General features: G+C 43.1%; 1 protein-coding gene across 1 annotated transcript in view; it reads right to left on the reverse strand.

Moving 5' to 3' along the window:
• Positions 1-195, reverse strand: part of TESPA1 (thymocyte expressed, positive selection associated 1) — a gene marked incomplete at both ends in the record, with an annotated part of 32,675 nt that extends 32,480 nt beyond the window's left edge. The window contains one exon of the mRNA XM_079714949.1: positions 33-195. Within this exon, the coding sequence (XP_079571075.1) occupies positions 33-195 (163 nt within the window). The remainder of the gene's footprint in view (positions 1-32) is intronic.
• Between the last annotated feature and the right edge of the window lie 16,144 nt (positions 196-16,339).

Consider the following 16,339-nt stretch of genomic DNA (forward strand, 5'->3'; position numbering starts at 1 on the left):
AAGAGAACGTTTGATGTCTAATGGCCTCTTACCTTCCTGGAAAACATCATCCAGGCCAGAAGGCTCGGGATCTGGGACATCCTGCAGGGCTGCGGCAGCCTCCTCTTCCAGGAGCTGGGTCTGCCAGTGCCGGCTCTGTCGGAGCCAGGCCCTTCGCCTCTCCCAGGACGTGGGGCTCAGCACAGAGCCCTCCATGGCACTGGTTCAGACTTCAGGGCCTCCCGCCACAGGGATGCTGTCCTGAGAGTTGGAACACAGTGATGCTGCCTCATCCTCTGGTCAGTAATCACCACTCCCAGGGCCGTCCCCACATCTTCCCAGCTCTGCAGAAAGGAGCGTAACCCTCTGCCCGTTCCGGAGGAGGGAGGAGATGTCTGGTTCCTCCTCCAACTTCCAACGAAAGGAATGCTCTGATCAATCTAAACACCAGGTCTTCCAAGTTTGGAAACTGGAAATATCATATGATTTAAGGGACACTGAGAAAGCGCTTCTGACTTGAAGAGCTGCTACTTCTCATGATAGGTGAAATGCTGTATTGAAAACATTTTCTTTAGTTCTTAAGAATTTTGTCTCCCAGAATCTTCCATTGTAATTAAAATATCTTTAAATTTGCAATGTGTAAATTTCACTTTATTTGATCCTAATAAAGATATATGAAGTCTCAGATCTCAAAGGTTAAACGAATTTTCTAAGGTCTCACAACCAGGATGTCAGTCTAACTAGTCATTCTGGGCTTGTTTTGTTTTGTTTCCTATTTAGCATAGGACTTCTCTGGGGGCGGTAGGGATGAGGGTGGGGAGAATCCCATAATAAAAACAAAAAGGAGACATTGCCTGAAGCAATTAGCAGTTACCACTTTCAGGATCATCACTTTCTAATTTGTCAGCTTGGGTTTCTCCATGGCTCTGAGTTAATTGTCCAGTTCATCAGTGTGCTAATGTTTCATTTAACACTGCCTATCAACACCTCTGTATTCTTCCAAGAGATACATTCTGATGGCACGAGCCACTTATTCAAAGAGGAAGACAGAGAGGATGAATCATTCGATTGTCCAAATAGAGCTTAAAAAGACTTGAGGCTAATTAATGTACAGTCATTGGCTTATACTCTGTCCTCCTGCCTCTTCCCCACCAGCTGCACTCACAATCCCCACAGTGAACAGGTGGAGGTGGGACCAGCCCTTGTCACTGGAGCTGCCATAAACGCTTCATCCTCATGGCTACACCTTTAACTGCTGGAGTAAGGAAAAATAAAAGGGGGAAATAAATAAGAAGAGTGCCAGTTTCCAGGGACTTCTGCTTCTCAAACACTTAAAAACAGAATCATCAGTGAAGCATTCAACAATTTAGGCACTAAAATACCTATTTTTGAAAAGAAAGTCCTGAACATAAAATGCATTCCTAGGGCAATAAAATTGTTTTGGATGTTTCTGCTTGTTACAGACAAAACATATCCAGAGAAAAACAGTCATAATTACTGATGTCTGATCTAAATTCTTTGACTTCAGGTCCAGCCTAAGGCATGTCTCTCCCCCAAGGAGAGACAGCAGTTGGCCCTATGAAACTTTATTAACCCCGGACACCCGGCCCTTTCTCCACTGCCTGTGACTTTGAGGGGAAATTAAACAACTGAATGAAGTCTGTGGTGCATAGTGAAGCCACAAAGAGGGGTAGCAGAGAGAATTTGTTGTCCTTTGGCCAGAGCTGTTATGAGGTTATAAAATGAGGACGAAACTGCCACTATAAAGAATTTAGGGAAAGAGTCTAAAAAGCCTTGTTACTGTGCATTTACCTAGTCCTGCACCTCCATCCAAAATATTTAATAGGTTGGTGTCAGTCAGTCCCGGGAAGAAAATATCAAAGGCTGACTTGCCTATTGTCTTTAATTTCCAGAGCAAATGAATCTCACCTAAATCACAAGAAATCTTCAGGTCACAAGAAGAACTAATTTGGTGATCAGAGGAATTTAAAAGGAATTCAGGAAGGAAGGGAGGGAGGGAGGGAGGGAGGGAAGAAGGCAGGAAGAAGGGAAGGAAGGAGGAAAGGAAGGAGGGGAGGAAGGAGAAAAAGAAGGAAAGAAGGAAGGAACCTTCAACTCCCACACTTTATTCTGCCACTGACTAATGGTATAGCCTTGGCAAATTCAGTCCCTTTCTCTGGGCTCAGTTTCTCAATGGGGATGTTATAGCCTAGCACAGTGTCAGAATCTCACTAATTGAGATGAGTGATGGAGGCCTCTACTTTGGTTTCAGCATCCTCTGTGATGCGAATCTATCCCACACTCCTCCTACATCTTTGAAAATATGTCAGACTCATACAGGCTCATTTCCCCTCTGCCCCCTGAAAATGCTTATCCCCCATTCAACCCTAGGCTTTCCCCATGTTTTTCCCCTCCCTCTTCTTCCCTCTCAGCCTTTGGCACACTTAACCTGAAAGCCCAACTCTTTTTTTTTTTTTGCGATACGCGGGCTTCTCACTGTTGTGGCCTCTCCCGTTGCGGAGCACAGGCTCTGGACGCGCAGGCTCAGTGGCCATGGCTCACGGGCCCAGCTGCTCCGCGGCACGTGGGATCTTCCCGGACCAGGGCACGAACCCGTGTCCCCTGCATCGGCAGGCGGACTCTCAACCACTGCGCCACCAGGGAAGCCCGAAAGCCCAACTCTTAACCAATTTCTCCGTGAAGCCAGGCCTGGTTTCCACAGCCTCCAGATGATAGGCACTTCCACTGAGCTCCTTCCCTGCTTGATTTTCTTCTTCATTGTTCTTATCACTAACATACTTTATGTTTTATTTGTTAATCCAATTTATTGTTTATTCTTCTGATTAAAATAGAAGCTCCACAAGGACAGAGATTTTTGTCTGGGTTGTTCACTGCTATGTCCCTGCTGCCTAAAACAGAACCTAACTGACTTTCCCCAATCTCTGCCACACGTGGGTTATAGAGAACTGTTCACAGGGCAGCATGTGGGAACACCATAAGTACAGCAGTATTTGGAGGCTGGGAGAAATAGAATTGTCTGGTTAGTGGTAACAGAGGGAAGCTGTGCTGCTTGGAGATGAGAAACTGGGTATTCTTTGTGGAAATCCGGAGGAAGTGGCACATGATTATCAGACAAGCACATCGGCAGTGAGAGTGTTAGAAAGAATTGAAGGATGGATGCACACAGCTGTCAAGATGGCACCTTTGAAAGCATGGAGGGTCCTTGTGATAGAGAGAGGGCATGGAGATATTTCCTCCAAACAAGTCATACAAAAACACACACCTGGATGTACAATGGAGTTTGGTGCAGTGAAAAGAGCACTGATGGGAGTCAGGAGTCTTGGGCGTTCTTCTGGATTTTCTGTCCAATTAACTGACTTCTGGCACGTCAGTTAGGTTTTCTATTTGGGCATTGACTTCATCCTCTAGAAAATGAATTGGTGGGACTCAATGTTGTAAAAGTTCGCCTCTAATACCAATGTTTATGAATTTATTCCAATTGAGTCTGAGATATTTGTAGGAATAATACCTGTACAAAAGATGCATTTGTGTAGTTTTTCCTGTAAGAATTAGGAAACGGTCCAGTGGCCTCTGGAGTTACTTGCCATTTAACAAATTCCCTTTCAAATTAACACTGACTTATGAGGTTCTTGGACTTAAAACATTCAGTGACCCAGGAAAGTGGTGAGCCTGGATGAGGGAGGCTGAGAAGGAGCCCGAGGAGTGTGATTCAGTCAGGAGAGCTCAAGGACCCCCAGCACTTCTTGAACTTTTCTGCTTCTTTGCTTTAGCTTACCCAGTTTCAGCCACCTTCCTCTCTGCCCAAACACATTCTATCTACATTTTGAAGGGCTCCTCAAGTCATCTCCTTCTCTTGCCCACCACTAGCACCCAGCACATGCGCCTAGACCACATTCAACAAGACGTAAGTGGCTTACCTTTCTGGCCGTTATTCACCATTGCTTGTAACCTGTCCCCTAAATCCTACCTCAGGGCAGTGCATGGTACATTGCAACAGAAGGGGCTCAGTAGATACTGTACCTGCAGAGGACCAAGAGTCACGCTGCTGCTGAAATATTATCCCCCTCTAGTGTGTATCATAGGCCAGGGGCTCCCGACTTTCCACATGGTCTCAAATCTTAATGTATATATTTTGGATGCCTTCTAATGAAGAGGAAAAAGGTTTGGGGCATAGTCACGCCACCCCTTTGTTGATAGAACATAGGGCCACACAAATCTGACTGAACTTATAAGCTGAAACTATCAACTTCTCTTATCCTAAAAAAAAATATTTTCCAGGGGCTTCCCTGGTGGCGCAGTGGTTGAGAGTCCGCCTGCCGATACAGGGGACGCGGGTTCATGCCCCAGTCCGGGAAGATCCCACATGCCGCGGAGCGGCTGGGCCCGTGAGCCATGGCCACTGAGCCTGTGCTCCGCAACGGGAGAGGCCACAGCAGTGAGAGGCCTGCGTACCGCACAAAAAAAAAAAAAAAAAAAAAAAGAATTTTTCATTGTAAGTTTTTATTCCCTGGTCAAAAGTTCCTTCTGGAATCTGAGTACCATTTTTCTTGATGCTGGTTTAGATTATAATATTATATTTAGTCTATCTTCTGTGGGGATGAAAGTCTGATGCCTGCTAATATATTTTCTCTGACATTCCCACTAAGCACCCCCCTACCCCCAAAGAAACAACAACACGAATGCCACGCTGGTTCTGTTTCTACTTGCCTGGACCACCCCAAAGCCTCCTTTCCCCCTCTGCTATCATTTTCAGTCCTCTGTCTTTTCTTCTTTCCTACATTTTTCTAGGGATTTACTCCCAAAATATTTCTCCACAATCTGTTGAGTGCTCTGGAACCTGACTACAACCAAGTACAGTAGGAGAGAATTCTCTTTTTCTGAGGATGTTATAGCTCAAAGCAGAAATTGCAGCAGCCATGATTGAAGTTAGACAAGAGGAATCACCATTAATGGTTTAAGACTAGGGAGCTGGGGACTTCCCTGGTGGCGTGGTGGTTAAGAATCCGCCTGCCAATGCAAGGTACACACGTTTGAGCCCTGGTCAGGGAAGATCCCACATGCCGCGGAGCAACTAAACCCGTGCGCCACAAGTATGGAGCCTGCGCTCTAGAGCCCGCAAGCCACAACTACTGAGCCTGCGAGCCACAACTACTGAAGCCCGAGCGCCTACAGCCCGTGCTCCGTAACAAGAGAAGCCACCGCAATGAGAAGCCCGCGCACCGTAAAGAAGAGTAGGCCCCGCTCGCTGCAACTAGAGAAAGTCCGCACACAGCAACAAAGACCCAACGCAGCCAAAAATAAGTAAATAAAATAAATTTATTTAAAAAAAAAGACCAGGGAGTTGTTTCAGAGCTTTGAAAGGAATATCTTCCAACTAAAATCATCAGCAGAAGCAGTAACTTTACTAGCAGAGAAAACCTTTATGGGTATGTGATTATTACTACACTGAGAACATCACTCACTTCCAGTCTCTTTTCTAAGGAATGTAGTCAGAGATTCACTTTATATAAACATGGGCAAGTCAAAGCAATAGGTACTCAAAATAACTGAGATGTACAGAGTTCCTTATATTTATCCATAAAACTGTCCCATAAACTACTTCACTTAATCCCAACAATCTCCTTGGAGCTAATTATTGTTATCTGAAGCTCAGAGAGATATGTGACTAGTCCAAGGTCATATATTTAGGACCTTGTGGTGCTGAGATTTAAACTCACATTAGTCTGACTCTAGTTGTATCATCTTTCCACTAATAATAGAGTAAGAGAATAACCTAAGATCACCATGCAGGTGTCACTGATAAATGTAATTTAGGATAAAGGAAGGAGAAACTATGTTAGTAGATTCTCTATTTCACATGCTAGATGAACTCTCCATTTTATAGTCTAGTATAGAAGAGGCAGATAAACCAAAAGTAATTTATGCTTGACTTTGTGACAATCTTAGTAAAGGAAGAGTTGCTTTTTTTGGTTATTAGTGTAGTTTTCCTTCTTGACTCCAACTAGATGGTTATGAAGCAGTTTTGCCTTCCTCAGGCTTAAGAGTGGTTTAGCAGCCAGGGCCCAACTAGGTTCTAGCTCAGAGGAGACAGTCTTCCTGGAATTTCACATTACTTTTAGACTGTTGTGGCATTCAGAACATTTATCAATGGTTATGGAGCAGCACAGGCAACTCAGAGGTGATACCAGTCACAGTCCTGTGACTGGGTCCTACAAGTGCATGGCTAGCTTGGCACTGAGTTTTTGGTGCCATCTGAGGAGTCTTGTGGGAAGAGCTGGGGTAGCTGGGTTAGTGATGGGCACTCAGTGGTCTTGGAATGATGAATATTTATCATAATTCGATATGAACATATTTTAATATCTTAGCAACCATATGGGCCTACCAATCTGTACCTGCCAAATATCAGCCCTAGTTACAGATGTCTTACCATGGGGATATTCTGAAGGGGTCTAGAAAGGATGGCCAACTCTTGAGGAGGAAAACTGTAGAAAGAGTGTGGGGCTGTGCAATCAGCGTAAAGCTTGTCTGAAATCACAGTTCTGTCTACTTACTGCATATGTGTCCTCAGTGAAATTCCTTATCCCCTCTAAACCTGAGTTTCTTCATATGTAAAACAGATAGTGTACCAAACTTGTTGGGTTATTGGGGTTTAAAAATAAAAAATCAGATAATGCATACTAAGTCCCTGATGTATAAAGGAGGTGCTTAATAAATATAGTTATTATTGTTATTAATTTCCCCTCAGTCTAAGCCATTCACTAAAGTTGGAACATTTTCAGGAATAAGGAAAGAAGGAAGGAGAAGGAGTGGGCAGCAGGGTACAGAAGTGTGCGTCAAACCCAGACGGTGAAAGAAGGATGATGCTGTTAAGAAGAGATAAAAGCTAAGCAGTAAATAAGTCCTCTGTTCTTACTTAATGCCCAAAGTGATCAGAGAGATCATCTAATCCTGATCACTCATTTTGCAGTGAAGGAAACTGACACAGAGAGAGAGACAGAGAAACAGAAAGAGAGAGAGAGAGGCTTATCTGAAGTCACACAGAATATTAACTGTTATCAACAGGACACACACAACTTCTGAGTCCCAGGTGTGTGCTTTCTTCCTTTGTATCACACAGCCTTCCTCCTCACTCCTGGTTTCCAAGACCCAGCCTTAGGTTTCTCTTGAGCACGCTGGGCCTCCTCCCGGGACGTGTATCAGACAGACCTCTCTTCTCTTCTGGCTGTACTGTGCCTACACCCCAGCAGTGCCTGTGAATTGGGACTGCGAGTGAAAACAAGAGTGGGAGGAGAGAAAAAGGAAACGGAGTTTCCATGATGGGGCCTGTAAGACCTTCCACAACTTATGCATCTTTTCTGCAGTCACAGCCAAGATAGACATCACCACTCTTGCAAGGGGTTGTGGGAAATCCCAGGACAGCCAATTTCTCGGTTTTCAACCAGGACAAACTCCACCTCAGGCCAGGTTGACTGCCCCCCATTCTCCATACCCCCAACCCCTGCAACAGGCTCTCACACTCCTTCACAGATAGGCAATGTCTTGCTAATCTCTAACCCTCTCCCATGTCACTGCCATTTGGAAGATCATCAGAACAAAAATTACCCTGAGTGCAGCATTTTTGCATCCTGAGACTTCCTGTGGTCTAAGGGAGCAGTTCAACTGATTTGAGGAGAAAAGAGGGATGCTATTTGATAAATAATACCAAGAAAAATGCCCATTCACTTTTGTAACTCGTCTCCTCTCTCTTTTCATCCCCTCCCTCCCACAAATAAGTTTAGCTGAATAAATCCTGAAAAAAGACCATCTACAGCCTCTTTTTCTCTCCTCTTTCTTACTTACTTCTACCTCCATGATGTGGATGAGTTTTATGGGAGCCTTGTAAAGTCCTACAGGAAATATTAAAGTTGTATATTTGGAAAAAAGGGATCACATGCTGTCCGTGTTGGGAGACACTAGATTCTTTCATCTGGATGGGCTATCATCAAGGCATCAAGAATAAGAGACATCAGTTTGCCTGGACTGGTTTACAGGTAGTTCAGTCTAGAAACAGGAGTGAGAATAAGCAGACTTCTCGATCATTGATTTAGTTTTGTGAATTCCTATCTTTAATTCTTCAGTCTCATTTCCTTGGTAATGAAGCTCTGTCCCTCAGATACTTATGTTTATTCTTCCCTCTTTTTCTTTCACAATATCTACACCCTCTTTTCTTCTTCTCAGAATCTGTGTTCAAGCCTTTTTGCAGTAGGTCTGTGTGTGGGCCAGGCACACAGTACTGTGGGTACTGGAATACCCACCTTTGTCTTGTCCTTTAGGCTGTAAACAGAACAGTTGGCAGTTATCAAGTGGAGATAGATGTCTGATCATTTCCTCTTACTGTGTGAATCATGACCTCGGCTGGGACCAAACTTCTTCTCCATTTTCTCACAGAATATGAATCATTAACCAAATGATGGTATTAGGTCTCCATGGCTACTACATTATGCTTAATCACAGGACTCCATCTAAGTTTCAGTAGAGCAAAGGAGTTATGAGAAAGTGTCTTTTGTATGGTGGTAAAGAGTTTCTAAACTCCTTGGGATGCACGTGAAGAAAAAATCATTTGTAAGATCTCTTTCTATCTCTCTTGTGATAGCTTTAGCTTGTTATCTCTGATATTCTCAGTAGAGATAGATAATAAACCTGTCTTACCTTATTCCTAATAATGTTTCAAGTTACATGAAAATTAGACCAGATCTTTAGCTCTAATCACTCAAGCCTAATAACTGAAGATTTGACACACAGGTCGAAAGTCTGCAACCTCCAACCTCCTATCCTGGGCACTGCTGTGTACTGTCTAGAAAGTTCCCTTGCCTCTCTATTTAGGGCTATTTGTGGTAGACAGAGTCACTGGGGATCTCTTCCAAACACTTGGGGTCTTATCAGTTCTGGGGGGCTCTTTCATCTTGTCCTTGTTCTACACTGGGGACACACCTCTGCTCCTCCACCCACTGGTGGGTTCAGTAGCAAGCAGGGCATGGGAAAACCCCAGCGTAGAGGATCTTTCCACTCCTCTACCTTCCCCCAAACTCATGCAGGTGGTGACATGCTCAGCCTGGCTACCACTGAGACCAGGTGTGTGGGAGGAGCAGACCCCATCCCTCCTCAGGATTACATAGGTCATTAAGTGGTCAATATATTCATCGATCCATCTCTGGGATGTACGCTTGAACACCAAACCTGACAGGTTGTTATTGATCTTGAGCCTTCCAGTAAATTTGGCCCGATGTCGTCCAGTTGTATAAATTCTCCCTCCCCTTTCACCCTAGTATATGTTGCTATAGTTATCTCCTCAGCAACTTTCTTCATACCCACAAAAAGCAAAATTAATTCTGGCTAGGTATTCCCGAGAGTCAGAGTTATGGATGCTAGAATGGGACCCAGATGAAGCTAAGAAACTTTTCTCCTTGAGAACTTTTCCAAGTTAGAATCAGATTGAAACGAAGCAAAAGTGAGGACAGCAAGACACAGAGAGGAACTTCTCAGGTGAGAAAGATGAAAAATTCCTAAATATTAATTCAGGCCGTCAAAGGAGCCCATGTTCTGTGACCCTAGCAAGAGTACCTCTCTGATAATAGGAAGGAAAAAAAAAATAAAGAAACCTTGTCCCAAGAGGCACAGTGATGTACTTTTTAAGGTTGAAGTCAGGGATGTGGGAGCTTTTCTCCTGACATTTCCATTTTCTTCGCAGCCTGATTTTTCTCTGACTTGTTTCCTCCTATCTCCCGGCACCATCCTAAATCAGTACAGTCTTAAAATTGAGGTGGAAGTTGTACTCACCTGTTCGCTGGTAAAGAGCTGAGTTTGAGGCAAAGCAGTTCTCAGAGCTGGGCACAGCCCTTCCCAGCTGGGATGGAGGTGAGGACAGGGAGAAGGTATCATATTGCATATTGTATCTTTGTCTTCATTAAAATGCTGTTGCCAGCTTGAAAGGGGAAGCGGAAATGAGAAAACACACACACACATACACTCACATATGTACAGTCCCCTCCTCCTATCCTGGCCACATCCTCTGCTCTTTAGCTCGGCAGACTGACTGTAGAAGAAAATATCTGCGGTCCCCCGATCTCACCACTAGGGAGCCCGTCCCATCACAGAGTTGCTGTGGTCTTTGCAAGACAACAGGAGATCTTTTCCTGTTAAGGGGAAGGTACAGCTCATTTAAGGATGTGTGTATAGGAAAGTCTTCTAACCATATAACTGCCTCAAATAACCCCACTGCCTCACATAAAGCTTCTGTCTCCAGGAGGAGAGGTGTCTAAAAGTGGTAAGGCTCTCTCCCGAAAATTATCTCACATTTATCTCAGAGAAGATGCTCACAGCCCCATCACACACTTGAGAGGGCTCTAAGCCAGAGTGGATTTGTTTTCGTAACTCTTTCACACTCTGGTAAATTCCCCAGAAGCTTGTTTTCAAATACTGCACCATTGTAAGCAACTGTTTCTCTGTGTTGACTTCTTAATGTTTTGTTTTCATGCTCAAACCAATTCAAAGTATTTCTTTTTTTAAATAAATGATTGTTTTCCGAAGGTTTTCCAAAATCTGTCACATGCTGGAGATGTCTTCAATTTATTGGCTTTCAGTTCCAAGAAGACTTACTAGACTCTAGAATTTTTTCCCATCACTTTCACCTCTGACCAGCATTCAGCATCCTTGACAATACCGCTCCTTATCTCTCCAATATTTCCTAATATTTTTTCTTCTTTGATGTTGCACCATTCAAGTTATTTCCCATCTTTCTTTCCTGGTCCTAATTCTGTTTCCTTCCCTGTGTCATTTACTTATAAATATTTATCATAATATTTATTGTACAAGACACACCTCTGATGTGCTAAAAGTGACTGACTTTAGCATATTCATTCTTTTTTTCCCAAAAAATTTATGGCTATAACTACAGCTGGATCTCTTTTTACCATGTTCCCAATTCCATTTGCAACTGCCAATAGGACAACTTCATTGGATATTCACAATATAGTTATAGTATCGTGGAGAAGCCTAAATAAAATTTCTGCTCAGCAAATTAAGTTCTCTAAACATTATTTTCTTCAAAGATAAGTAGTATTAAAATAATAATTCTTGATGTCTCTCTCTCCCTAATACACAGAGACACACACAATACATTCATTTATATGTAGGGATAAAAATGTCTAACATATTTTCCCAGTACATAGTAGGTGCTAAACATATGCTTTTCTGAGAATTAACTCAAAATCAGCAAGTAAAAAAGCCAATGCTAGCGTTCCCTTGGTCTCTTTAACATTATTTCTTACTGTACAAATTATCTACAAAAACTAACTAATGGAACTCTTAAAATTATTTTTAACCTTAAGTTTCTGAAATTCATTAATTTCCTTAACAGTAATTTTCAACATGCTGGGGACAGGGAAAGTACCACCTCTATAGCGCATTTTAATTTTTAGAGTGATAGGAAGCTGCTCCTTCTATTTAGTGCCTGAGGACCAAAGATGCTGAACACCTCTGAAGGCACAGGACTGTTCAGCAACAGGAATGACTGTCCTGGCCATAATGCCAACATTTTGATAAACATGGGTGGTTTCATGGTTAGAAGATCTGGCTCTGGAGTCACACCCTGGTGCTAGGTGACTCTGTAGTCCTGGACACATTAATTAACACCTCCAGGCCTCAACTTCCTATCTGCAAAATGAAGATAATCTTAAAGGACTGGTTGCAAAGCTATAGGAAAAAAGGAATGTAGAGTATATAGTCCAGGGCTTAACTCACGGCAAATGCTCAACAAATTGCAGCTATTTGCTTAAGGCTCTTTAATATGATGTTTTCAATTTGTCTATAAATTGAAACGTTATATCCCTGTATCCATCAAAGTGACCTTACTGACTAAAGAAGCCATTTCACAAGGAAATTTCTAGAGATTTTGTTTGTTAAAGAAATGTTTGCTTCTTTATAAGCTGTTGCTGAAAGATTAGGATGAAGGCTATATGATTCCCAGGAGGACAAAGAAGGCCAGAATATTCTTCTATGTTTGTCTTCTTCCTCAGTTGTACAGTATTTCTCTCTCAGCTACTCTTCCTCTGTCCTTTAAAAATGTTAAGAGCCTCAGTTGACACTGTAAAGTTCTCTGATCATATATTCCACAGGCTTCCTGAAACCTTGACCAATTGTCCTTTTTGTCCTGAATTGTAGATGCAGTTCAGGATTTCAGGAGGTTTTAGGAGATTTTGTTCATTTTTTTTTCCTGGTTAAAAATAAAAACCCTTAAACCATCTGAGATGTTGAGTTAGCTCTCTGCTGCCCATGCGATTCGTCAGTTCAACACTTTATCACATGGCCAGATTGTCATTTTAGGGTGGCCTCCCTCCGTGCTTTATGAAATTTAGTAAAAACACTGAACTGGGAGTAAAAAAGCCATCTGGCTTTAACACTAGCTATATGACAATTACTTAACTTCCCTGCCTATCAGTTTCCTCTTCTGACAAATAGAGGAATATTTTCTAAGATTCTCTTGGCTCTAGAAACCTATAATACGTACATACACTGTTTTTCTCTTCTTTCATGTACACATGTGTGGTTTATTACAGAAAACGAAAATATTAAGTGACGGATCTTTGGTAAGAAATCACTAGGAAGATAAGAGAGAATGCGTTAGGGGAAAAAAAAAAACCTGTTGGCCTTTGCAAAGCTAAGTAAAAATTGCTTTTGAATGATATTATCCTCCAGACATGTAACCTGATAACACTGACAAGTAAGAACAGTTTCTGAGCACTGAGGTGTCATCAAACAGATGAGCTGGGGCTGGGCATGAGTTCTGAAGCTATAGAATTGACAGCCAGTTGGCAGGCTGCCCAGCCAGACCTGGGGCAGAGCCAGGACAGCTGCCTGGCGAGGCTGTCCCAGGATGCAGAAGCTGCTGTTCACAGCCGCTGCTCTGGGCCGAACAGGTGGGCCTCCCTGCCCAGGCCCAGATGCAAGCGACATGCTTCCATTTCAGTTCTCAGCTTTCTCTTTTTCACACCCTCGGGTTTGCAAACAGCCATTTTCTACTGAGTCTGTCTCTTCAAACTACCAACATGGGAGTTTGAGTGAGTTTGTCTCCTTCCTGTGCCAAAGGCTCAAAAGTGGGGAGAGGGCGTGGATGGAACCCTAGGGGAGAAGGTGAGGGTTCAACTCGTAAAGGAGTTGAAAGTTTTCTGAACTTTCTCCACACTAGAAAATGTCCTCTGAGATCATCTTGTCCTTTTCTCTGCTTCTGTGCTCTGTGAGTACAGGATTCCAAGAAATGGGATTTGCTAACTTTTCTATCGCACCCGTTCCCCTGAATCACTCAACTTAATTGCAGGAAAGTTCTTAGTTCTGTTTTGCTATCTCTTCCCTAGTTGTAAGTCCAGCAGAACTAAAGAGCAATATGCCACAGGCCTCTGCAGAAGGTATTCCTGTAGAGATCTGAAATGATAATTCTATTTAAATTGTATTTAATTGGATACCTTCTAAGTTCCAGAGATAAGCTAGATCCAGGGGGATACAAAGAGAGACAATATGAAATGCTATCTCCTAGAGGGCTTACTCTCTTGTGTGATCAAATAATTTGGGAAAATACATGGTTAACAAAAGAAAAACTTGATTCTTTAAGGTACAACTTCTCGAAGCTTTTAATAAGCTGATATGAATTGTGACTCTCTTAGGAGTTTCTGTTTCCCAAATGTCTTAGTCTTTTTGTTTTTTTGGAGGAGCATCCTAAGAAAATTACTTATGGGGAAGTTGTCCTCCACTACATTCATTTCAGTTCTGCCTTCCTTAGATTAAATAATGACGTTCCTGTCTTTTGTCATACTCAGATGATGTGAACACAGATTGTTTGACTATCTGGTAAGCCTATGTCCTAGCTTTCATCTGATCAAGCCTGTTTAATTTAGAAGCACGTTGTTTAATTTAAAGGCCTCATCGGGGTCTCAAGTGTGATTCACGTAGTGAGCTCAGTGTTTTATAACCCCTTTGAGGAGGACAGAGCCTGGGGTCCACAGATGTGAGTGTAAGTGCAGTGGAGGAGAAGTGATCTGGGGATTTCACAGGATGGGAGTCAGAGGACTTTGGGGGCTAGGACAACCCTGTGGACTTAAGAAATGAGAAATGTGGAATAATTTTCAGTTTGGTCTCCCTACCTAGAAGAAAAGAGGGCTTCTAGGAGGGTTCCTCTCTACCAGGAACCTGGTACAAAGTCAACACTCATAGCAATGGTAAAACTGGTGGTAGGAAAAAGAACGAGGGGGATGACTGAAATGCAATCAAAATGTTTGGGTGAAAGAGCCTTTAAGGTGGGTTGAACCTTCGAGAAACTATGGAGCAACTGCCAGCAGGCTAGTGACCTCACGGATTTGGGAAACATTTTAAGCTGGGGTCTTTAGGCCCAACACTCCAAAACCTTAAAAGGATAGGGATGAAAAGCCACAGCAGCAGGTAGAATTTGGAGGCTGCTGTAGATTTAGTATAAGGGAAAAAATGTAGGGTTGGAGTGTGGGGTTAGGGTTTAGAGGCAGAACACAAGAACTTGGGTTCCGGTGAGAACGGGGCAAGAGTTAAGCAGATTGGAGGAAGCGGGGGACTCTTTTCTAAGCCTAGGTCCTTCGCTCATCTCTACGGAAGGGAAGCTCTGAAGCCCTGAGGCCATTCCCCCAAAGCGAGACTGCTCTTCCCAGACACAGTGGGCCAGAGACCCGGTGGGCGGAGTGGACAGGCAGGCACGGGAGGGTGTGGGGCAGCACCAGTGATGGGGGTAGAACAACACACCAGGATTGCTGCAAAGATGTCAAAATGCTTCATCCGCGTGTGTCAGTTAATCAGAGGAAGTGGGATAACCGTCAGCCTCTGATCAGAGGGAGAGCTGCAGAGAAGGAGATCGTGTAGCATCCAGCCCAGCCCTTGGTCTGGGCAGAAGTCTCGGCTCCAAGGAGAGTTCTCTTTGTTAGGGTTAGAGAGAAAGAAAGAGGAAGAAGTGAGGAGAAGAAAGAAGAGAGGCCGAACCAGGGAGAAGCACAGAGAGAGAATCTGAAAGGAAGTGATTCACACACAAGAGAAAGTAAAACTGGAGCGTAACCACCCCAGTTTTGAAAGGCGAGTTGCTCTAACCGACCTCTTGGAGGAAACATCTCATCTTTCTCGCAGGCACCTGGTCCCTTGTCACAACTGCCCTCCTCCTTCCCTGGAGGAGCAGTTCCCTCCTCTGGAGCCCCTCCTGCCCTTACCAGCTCGGACCTAGCAGCTGGCCAGGCCCACCTTAGAAGGTAGGAGTAAACGAGAGGGTGAGTGTGAATGAGATTTAAACCCAATTGTTCTACAATCACATACTATCATTTTTGCTGCGCTCAGGATGAACTTGTTTCTTTTGACCTACATTTGGTAAAAGAGTGAGGAGTCCAAAAGCCTGTCCTTTAGGTTTTGCTCTGCATCTCTCCTGGATTTCAGGATTCTTCACTACAAAATGATCAGATACAAATAGATGGTCTTTAAGGTTCTTTCCAGTATAATAGTTTGTTTCTAATAATACTAGTTACCATTTGTTGAGTAAATACTCTGGGAAAAACAATGAATGTATATTAACTCTAGTCTTCAAAATCCACTTCTGTAGAGCGGATCTGATAACCCACAGATGAATTAAATGAGACTTTAAGCAGAATCTGTGTGTCCTCAAGTTTCCCATCCCACAAATCTCTGTACTCACAGATGAATTCTTCAAATAATTTTTTCCCTAAAGACCACCAGGTGGCAGCCTATACCAATTCTCTGAGTTCCGGTTGTGGTTACTAGGTGGCATCAGCAACTAGCCCACAGCTCAGAAGGTTGACCTAAGCCAAAATGGTGAATTAACCCAGGAGACTGGATGGATTTAGGGGCTAAAGTGGGTAAATGAGGGTTTCTTCTTCAGATTGGGTAAATTTTTATTTGGGTCAAAGTTCAATAGGATTTCAAAAGGTTGAGGAAATAAATGAAGGTTATGCTGGCAGACCTGAGTGAGCATTAAGTACCAAGGTGGAACATACAGGTTATGTTTGGTAAAACTCAAGTAGCGCAAGGTGAGTTGTATGACGAAGAACGAGAGGAACATAAGATTGTTAAGACAGTTTGTGGCTAGATCTAAGAAATCCTTGGATGTCATGGTTCAGGGTTTGAACTTTGTTTTATTTTGTAAATTTTTCTTTTGTAATAATTTCGAACGTATGGAAGAATTGTAAGAAGAATAAAGAGAACTCCAGGACATCTGTCACCCTGACTGATATATTTTTCTTTATCACACAGTCTCTTTTGTTTTTTCTGAACCATGGAGAATAATTTT

Source organism: Hyperoodon ampullatus (genome assembly GCF_949752795.1).
Source record: "Hyperoodon ampullatus genome assembly, chromosome: 11".
Taxonomy (NCBI): Eukaryota; Metazoa; Chordata; class Mammalia; order Artiodactyla; family Ziphiidae; genus Hyperoodon; species Hyperoodon ampullatus.